The 8,080-nt window shown below is 38.1% G+C and overlaps 4 protein-coding genes across 5 annotated transcripts in view; 2 read left to right on the top strand and 2 right to left on the bottom strand.

Moving 5' to 3' along the window:
* LOC108622724 (putative rRNA-processing protein EBP2 homolog) lies at positions 1-1,873 on the bottom strand. The gene is made up of 3 exons (XM_018020782.2): positions 1,716-1,873; positions 1,559-1,645; positions 1-1,091 (listed from the first exon to the last, which is right to left on the bottom strand). Exons 1-3 carry the CDS (start codon positions 1,800-1,802, stop codon positions 207-209), a joined length of 1,059 nt encoding a protein of 352 aa, XP_017876271.1. The 5' UTR covers positions 1,803-1,873; the 3' UTR covers positions 1-206.
* LOC108622713 (putative rRNA-processing protein EBP2 homolog) lies at positions 1,823-2,429 on the bottom strand. Its single transcript, XM_018020770.2, has one exon. The coding sequence runs from the start codon at positions 2,414-2,416 to the stop codon at positions 1,823-1,825; it is 594 nt and encodes a 197-aa protein (XP_017876259.2). The 5' UTR covers positions 2,417-2,429.
* Positions 2,430-2,875: 446 nt separating this feature from the next.
* Positions 2,876-6,320, top strand: LOC108622741 (uncharacterized protein YJR142W). 2 transcript variants are annotated; one of them, XM_026811695.1, is made up of 5 exons: positions 2,876-3,028; positions 3,685-3,794; positions 3,864-4,068; positions 4,155-4,634; positions 4,940-6,320. In XM_026811695.1, exons 1-5 carry the CDS (start codon positions 2,953-2,955, stop codon positions 5,062-5,064), a joined length of 996 nt encoding a protein of 331 aa, XP_026667496.1. In that variant the 5' UTR covers positions 2,876-2,952; the 3' UTR covers positions 5,065-6,320. The 2 variants fall into 2 exon arrangements, with proteins under 2 accessions (XP_026667496.1, XP_017876309.1); XM_018020820.2 differs by having other exon boundaries at positions 2,881-3,028; positions 3,697-3,794.
* Positions 6,321-7,327: 1,007 nt separating this feature from the next.
* The window catches only part of LOC108622712 (quinone oxidoreductase-like protein 2), a 4,415-nt gene continuing 3,662 nt past the window's right edge, over positions 7,328-8,080 (top strand). Inside the window, exon 1 of the mRNA XM_026811697.1 lies at positions 7,328-7,859. The gene's annotated coding sequence lies outside the window, so the exon portion shown is untranslated. The remainder of the gene's footprint in view (positions 7,860-8,080) is intronic.

Below are 8,080 nucleotides of genomic sequence, written 5' to 3'. Positions count from 1 at the left end.
TATTCCACGCGTTTGAACGTTGTTACGTACGCGACGAAAATTCTTTTGTCACGTTCGCAGTTGTTCAAATTCCGCTGTCAAACGCGGACAACAGTCCGGGAATCGACAGGAAGGCGAACATCCAGGTGACTTATTTTATTCAGATTTATTATACAAAATGTATCAGACGTTTTATTAATAAGAATATATTTTAATTAAATTAATTCTTATTGCCGTCTCTTTTTCGCTTTCATCTGTACTCTACGACTCTTGCCTACTCTCTGCTTAGCTTTCCCTCCCTTCTTCAAATTCTTCCCCGATCTAGAAGTCCTCCCACCCTTGAAATCACTCCCTGGTCTCGAATTCCTCCCGCCCTTGAAATCACTCCCTGGCTTCGAACCTCTTCCTCCCTTCTTCAAATCCTTCCCTGGCCTCTGGTACTCCGAAACATCCGCCGAACTCGTTCTCGTATTCATCTTACTCCCACGCTTCTTCCCACCGAAACCATATTTAGTATCCCTCATTTTACGCTTTTCTATCGCCTTTTTATTACTCTGTGGCTTTTTCTTATCGTCGAGGAAATCTAAATCCTTCCTCACGCCTTTTCTATACTTTTTCACTTCTTCTAACATTTTCCTCTTCTCTGCGTGCTTCTTCAAAGTGGCTTCTATCTGCATTTGCTTGCCTACTTTCCTCTGCTGTCTCAACTGCCTGACCTTCTCCGATCTCTGAACAATCATTTGCTTCCTCAATAAGTTCTCCCTGACTTTGTGCATGTGGGCGTCGGACTTTGCCATCTCAGCGAAATAATCGTCAGGCCTTGTCGTCGGTATTCCGAGCTTCTTTAATCTAGCGATGCCGTCCATAACGGCACCCTGTGCTTGTCTGTGGAACATTGTTTCTCTCCGGAAGTCGTTTAAAACCGGGTCCTCCGTTGGATCGTACTGCGGCAATTTTTTATTCCCCTTCAACTGCTTTGCTCTTCTCACTTCCTGATCTTGCATTTGCAACGCTAACTCTGGCGCTAACGGTGCTGGCGCGTTGACCATGTCTAGCCTTTCCACCCATGGTAAATTCAGTTTAATCGTCTCCAGTTTTTGTTTCATAAGATTCTGAAAGGAATTTCCTAATTGTATTCTCATTGCCCTGAGATCTTATTTAATCTACAATTCTTACATCCCATGAATGTCTTATATTAAGGTTTTATACTTTAAGCTGAGAAATCTGTGATTTGTCAGAGATAAGATTATCTTAATCCATTTTTAGAAGACGTTTCTAATTTTTTGTGTTTCTAATAGCTTCCACTTACAAAAATCTTCAATATTTTACAATATTTATCTTTACTTTTACTGTAATTTCAATTAAAGATAATCTGTAATATTATTGATAAGATTATTTCAAATCAATCCTCAAAGCTATTCTTCATCTTGTAATAGTTTTAAATTATAAAAATCTCTGACATTTCACAATAATAATCTGTCTATACTTTCAATTCAAGAAATCTACCATCCTGAATGGCGTTACGGGAAAACCCAGAAATCCATAAATGTTAACAAAATTCCCATCCTATCCTACTTACCACGCAATTTTTGTGAGTTTTCTTGTTTTCCTCGACTACGACGTTGAGACCTGGTTTCAGTAAACCCTTCGCGTAAGCTTCTCGTAGCTATGCAGAGGAGAGAACAAAGGTTAGAATCGAATTACATCAACTATCTCGATATACAAGTGATACTGACCTCTTCGTCCGATGAATTATACTCCGAATCAGAGTCCGAGGATTCCGGCGTTCGGACAGCCTTTTTCACAGCCTTCTTCACTTTCATTTTAATATTTTTTATTGAACTCACAGGTCACACGCGGTACTCTGTTTTACTACACGCGGCTTTGTAGTAAACAGAGGAGAACCTGCGCCATCTTTCAGGGACGCAAAAGGACATATCATTCGCTCGCATGCTAATAATATTTTCCTCTTCTCTGCGTGCTTCTTCAAAGTGGCTTCTATCTGCATTTGCTTGCCTACTTTCCTCTGCTGTCTCAACTGCCTGACCTTCTCCGATCTCTGAACAATCATTTGCTTCCTCAATAAGTTCTCCCTGACTTTGTGCATGTGGGCGTCGGACTTTGCCATCTCAGCGAAATAATCGTCAGGCCTTGTCGTCGGTATTCCGAGCTTCTTTAATCTAGCGATGCCGTCCATAACGGCACCCTGTGCTTGTCTGTGGAACATTGTTTCTCTCCGGAAGTCGTTTAAAACCGGGTCCTCCGTTGGATCGTACTGCGGCAATTTTTTATTCCCCTTCAACTGCTTTGCTCTTCTCACTTCCTGATCTTGCATTTGCAACGCTAACTCTGGCGCTAACGGTGCTGGCGCGTTGACCATGTCTAGCCTTTCCACCCATGGTAAATTCAGTTTAATCGTCTCCAGTTTTTGTTTCATAAGATTCTGAAAGGAATTTCCTAATTGTATTCTCATTGCCCTGAGATCTTATTTAATCTACAATTCTTACATCCCACGAATGTCTTATGTTAAGGTTTTATACTTTAAGCTGAGAAATCTGTGATTTGTCAGAGATAAGATTATCTTGCTAATAATTTCTAAATAATAATGAAACTTCAGTCTACTGTTTCATTAAATAATTATTATATTAATCAACCTTTTTTATAATATTTTTCAATTAAAATTTTTAAAAATTATCATCCACTTCAAATTTCGATAATTAATGTTAAATAATTCGCTACCTTTTAACGCTATCAATATTAATGAATAAATTCAGATAAGCTCGTCGGAATTGTTCCAAAAACACGTTATCTTATCAGTAATTTCGCGAACAAACTGGAAGGTAGAGGTGAACCAATCAGAATCATAAAATTCAGCTAGTAGGAAGGAGAATCTCTCGATGCTTGTCGCTCTGGCCGAGCTCGTGTTCTATGTCGGGATTTTTTGTTACAGCTGGGTAACGACAGCGAAACATCATGACGGATGGTGATAAGAAACCGATGTCACGTTTATTGAAGCTCGCCAACAAATTCAACTGCTTCTACCTGTCCGGTAAGCGAAATCGTTCACCGTCGCGTCGTCCGAGCTCCGTCCGACCCCTGGCAATTGGTTCACGGGACGATTGCCCCGCGGAAACGCGTTGCTTTGCTCTAGCTGTCTAACTGAGATATTGATTTCGAGTCTGTTGTGCATTCCGTCGCGTATTTTCACCGAGCCGACCAAAAACCAGAAGAATTTCCACCTGTCCGATGGAATTTCGCGAGATCTTTTAATTAAGACACGTAATTTTAATAATGCTCTTAGTTTTTTTGATAAAAATTTATATTTCTAGTTTCGGACGTCACTATATGTATATTTACTAAACTTATTTACTAATAGCATGGCTGTCAAAACGATTTCTGTCACGAACGCTTCCGACGGGACGATATCATTTATTTTATTAATCTAAATATAATCTGAGAATTTTTATAATTAGTTTTCTATTCCTGGAAATAAAATTATTTTAAGATTCCTTATTCTCCTATTTTTAATATTGTATATCTATTTATTTCTCTTGTACTTTGTTTATGTCGTTGAATAAAATTTGTTTGTTTATTGTTTAATTTCTCTTCTTTCGTGTCCTGATTTAATTCGGTCTCGAATGAAATTGATCAGTTTGTACAGATTCTGTAGTTTCCATGTAAACAATGTAATATTGTTAAATAAAGGGAATCCCTCAGGTTTTCATACAGGTGAATGCAGAGCGTTTGTTGTTGACGGACAACAAATTGGCCTCGTGCGTCCAGATGTGATCAAAGAATTATTAAACTACCCACAAGTAAGAAATACAGTCATTTAAACAATTGCCTAATCTGTCGAATGGTATATAATGAAATTTTGTTCGAAGGTCTTTCAGGTGCACCCTGAGTACGTGCAACTGAATCCCGCGTTCAGAGACTATGCGGAGAGAAGCGCGAGAGTCGAGGAAGTACTTAGAGAATGGAAGGCCGGGGAGAAGTTCATTACGTTAAGGGGATGGAGAGAAGAATGTTACGAGGTCCGCGCACAATTTAACACACCGCCACTCTTCAAAATGGATCGATCAGCCACATGTAAGCGAAATCGTGGCTTCAAGAACCACCGACGAATCCGTATTTTATATAAAATGCATATATGCAAATATGAAAAACTGTTTCAGGCTTGTTTGGAATTCGCAAGTACGGAGTAGACATAAACGGATACGTGATGGACCCCGTGAAAGGTTTCTCAATATGGTTACAAAAACGGAGCCCGACTAAACAGACCTGGCCCGGTTATTGGGACAACATGGTGAGCGGCGGTCTGAGTGTCGGCTTTGGTATCAATGAGACTGCGATTAAAGAGGCCGGCGAGGAGGCCAGTATCCCTAATAATTTGATTGCGAAACTGAAGAGCGCCGGCTGCGTCTCGCTGTTCTTCGAAAGTGAAAGGGGCCTCTTTCCCAACACGGAGTTCGTTTACGACCTTGAACTACCGCCGGATTTCGTGCCGAGCAACAACGACGGCGAAGTGGAGACGTTCGAGCTGCTCCCGGTCAACGAATGCCTCGAGAGGATACTCTCGTCGCATTTCAAGACCACCTCGGTGCCGGTGGTTCTCGACTTTCTAATCAGACACGGACACATCACAGCGGAGAACGGTAATTATTTTATCTATTTAACCCTTTCGCTACGGGCGGGTTCTCCGCTGCGGTACTCCCGCCCGTAGTAGCGAAAGGGTTAATTTATTAAATTTTTTGGAGAAATGGGATCATGTATATAACTTACATGTTTTGCTTTTAAATACACACATATTTAAATGTTAGTTCACAATAATAACACATTAGACACTCGATCGGAGTTTCAGATTCTCACATCATCATCATCACAATTCTCGCACGTGTTCTTCCAGACAGCATTATCAATAAAAACACTATCACTCACAAACTTCTTCTGCTTGTTGCAGAGCCTAATTTTATAGAAGTGATGGAATTGCTGCACGTGCCACTGCAGACGATGTACAATCAGCCACAAAAGAAGTGTAAATTAGCCGCGAACGGTGAAGCAATCGAGCCGTTAGAAAGAATTTAAGTTTCCCGACCTAGTCTTATTAATTTAATTAATCGCGTTCAAGATAAATTTCATTCTCGAATCGAATTCCCTTAATTTTATATATTCCTTAGCTGGTTTATCTCTTGTATTGGATTTTAGCGAAATGGTGCAGAGTTTTATATCTGTAAGGTTTGCATATTTGTAAGTTATTGAATAAGAGTTCGAACTTTTTAAACAGCCGATTCGAAGGAGGCTTTTTTTATGAAATTCGAACCGATTCTCGTTTCCGCAGGACGTCGACGGATAGGGGGTGGGGGGAGAGAGAGGGTGATAGAGATTGATACGTAATTCGTTTTGTTACGACTCGAGTAGTTTTTTATATGATAACGATGAAAGTAACCGACGAAATACGATTTTTGATGACTCTTATAGCGAGGAATAAACGTAGTCGTAATTAACTTATATACACCGAGAATTTCATAAAAAAAAAAAGAGAGAGAGAGAGAGAGAGAGATGAGGGAGAAGGTATTTTAATTTGCGGGCTTGTCGATATTCAATAAATTGAACGAATTGGCACAACACGTACTGATAATTACAATTTCGATACGTAAAATCTCAAATCACGTTGTATCTTCCTATTAATTTTTACCGATCATCGAACTGAATTTTTGCACAACAGACGTTGAGCCGATTAAACAAACTGAGAACTTTTGATATACATCGATGTCGCGAGTTCTACAAGTATTATTATCGATTAACAACATTCCAGATTATAGAATCTAAGGCTTCAGTTTCGTAGCCGAGACGGGAGAACGAACATAGTCTTTTCTAACGTTTGTAATCGAATTTTTGTACCGAAGAAAAGGACTTACACCTACCGACGAACAAGCGTGCAATGATCCTGAGTATTACTAACAGGATTTACCGAATCAAGAGACACAGGCATTCACAGTATTAAAAAGTGAATGGCGCATACAGACACGACAGTATACTGTTTGGTATGTTTAAAGGATAAAAAAAAACAAAAAAAAAACAAGTGTTTATAGACAAATTAACGTCGATGTGTTCTTATACTCCAGTTAAAGCTACCAACGAGAAATGCTTAGAAGGACCTAGCGTTTTCGAAGTCGAACAACTTTTCTCAGACGAGCGTGAGACAAAAAAAGTGTTCGTACATATTGTTTACCTTGTATAACTGTAGGTAGATTTTTTAATTGAAGATAACGAATTGGTAACCGAGGTGTTCAATCGCTAGGATCAACAGGCAAACGCAACAGCATATTAAAAAAAACAAAGCATCGTTTACCAAAATTATCTTCAATACAATTTTAAGCTGATCATTGGCAGATTTTATTTCTCGAAACGGTGCTTTCTACTTATTCGATTGCGTGTGCCTTTGAATTGAGGAATGCTTTTTGCAGTAATCGTTTCTTAGAGAGCGGAGAATCGTTTTAAGCGTTGCGAGTATTACAATCATTAGCAACGCGTTTATCGACGAACATTGTGAATGTTTTTACAAGATTTTTCATGTTTCTAGATCAAGACTAGAGGATCATCGTATTATTTTATTAGCTAGGTGCATATGAAATGGCAGATGTAATTCTCAGAATATCTGATCAATTNTAAACGTTTAAATGATCGTAGTTATGTTTGAAGACTTTCTAATTAAGTTTAATTTGATTTTTGATCTGGAAATTGAAATTTAAAAACGTTTCACGTGCACCAAGCTAATGTTTGCTTCCCTTATTTGCTTTGATTTCGGCCTCACTAGTGGATCATTAGTGAGCACCCAGATCATCGTCGATCTAACTAACCCAGAAGCGTTTAAACATTTTTTAGAATTATTGTATTGTATCTAATCAACGCCTTATCATCTCTTAACACTTTAACACCTCGATCTAGTCATGAAATCATTTTATCTGTTATATATTGTTCGCTTCCCAAGTGATACTAACATTTTTGTGATAGAAATGGGTATTATATAATATTTTATGTAGTATTATATAATATCGACGTTCAATAAATTAATATTCATTAATAACCGTTAATACATTTACACGCCACGTTGTCGTTTCTATCGAGCAATTTCATTTTTTAATCATAATCTAAGGCAACAGGATCTTTCAGTCACGTTTCGTTTGTAAGCCTTGTACTTAATTCTCATAACCGTTTACACGTACGAACCCTCTGTTATAGAATAATAATCATGTAGCGATCATTAAAATGAAAAACAAATGAAGAATCGTTGCAGTAATTCAATAAATAATGTTCAAATGCCTTCTATTTTATTATTCCATCCAATGCATCCATGCGATAATAATAAAACTGCTTAAATAAAATTGCATTAAATCATGAAGTTCACATTGCATTATTCATATGATGAATGAAATGTCTATCTAAAAATTCATCTTTTTCATTGACACTATAAATGTTTTGTACAAAAGTCGTATGAGGAAGATAGTGACTATAATAAGAATTGCATATAACTGGTAATAGAATTTGAAATGTGTGGTTGTATCAATTTCCGGAATCAGTACCTTTGGGTAATGAGTTCCCGAGCGAAATGGAATTAATAAATGAGCTCAGGGGCAGGTGGGTGGTTGGGACGATGAAGGAAAAAGTGGAAAACAAAAAATCGTGCCGGAGGCCTGGTGGGGAGGCCCGACTTTGTCAGAAGAAACAAAAATCGATTAAATCACTTCCCTTTTGAACATCAACGGGGAAACACCGACGAAAACCCGCGCACGGTCTACCGTTAGTTTTGTCATTTCCGGAAGTGATTTTTCTCAGTGATATAAACTAGTAGACGATCTAGTGAGTGAACGATATCGTTTGTAGGTATCGTTGGACCATTACGTTTTCGATTATTTTCGACAATTTTTTTTATGGGTTCACGAATTTTTCTAACGAGATTGCGTAATATTACGAAATTCGTCATTTTCGTTTTTAGTTATTATCTGTGCTTGGCAAATGTTAGATTTGCGATATAAAATCGAAATTTGTATACAATTTTAATGAATATCCAGCTTTCGTTTCAATCATTATTTTGTCATTT

The sequence above is a fragment of the Ceratina calcarata genome, unplaced genomic scaffold (assembly GCF_001652005.2).
Source record: "Ceratina calcarata isolate Rehan_Ccalc_2016 unplaced genomic scaffold, ASM165200v1 scaffold235.2, whole genome shotgun sequence".
NCBI classification, from domain to species: domain Eukaryota; kingdom Metazoa; phylum Arthropoda; class Insecta; order Hymenoptera; family Apidae; genus Ceratina; species Ceratina calcarata.
The sequence above is the reverse complement of the archived record's forward strand: the minus strand, read 5'-3'. Positions and strand labels throughout refer to the sequence as shown.

Coding starts and splice junctions, on each gene's coding strand:
- LOC108622713 (XM_018020770.2), bottom strand. CDS start 2,416: ATGAAACAAAAACTGGAGACGATTAAACTGAATTTACCATGGGTGGAA.
- LOC108622741 (XM_026811695.1), top strand. CDS start 2,953: ATGACGGATGGTGATAAGAAACCGATGTCACGTTTATTGAAGCTCGCC. Junction 3,795..3,863: donor AATTATTAAACTACCCACAA/GTAAGAAATACA, acceptor TTTTGTTCGAAG/GTCTTTCAGGTGCACCCTGA. Junction 4,635..4,939: donor ACACATCACAGCGGAGAACG/GTAATTATTTTA, acceptor TGCTTGTTGCAG/AGCCTAATTTTATAGAAGTG.
- LOC108622724 (XM_018020782.2), bottom strand. CDS start 1,802: ATGAAAGTGAAGAAGGCTGTGAAAAAGGCTGTCCGAACGCCGGAATCC. Junction 1,646..1,715: donor ATAATTCATCGGACGAAGAG/GTCAGTATCACT, acceptor TCCTCTGCATAG/CTACGAGAAGCTTACGCGAA. Junction 1,092..1,558: donor AAACTCACAAAAATTGCGTG/GTAAGTAGGATA, acceptor AATTCCTTTCAG/AATCTTATGAAACAAAAACT.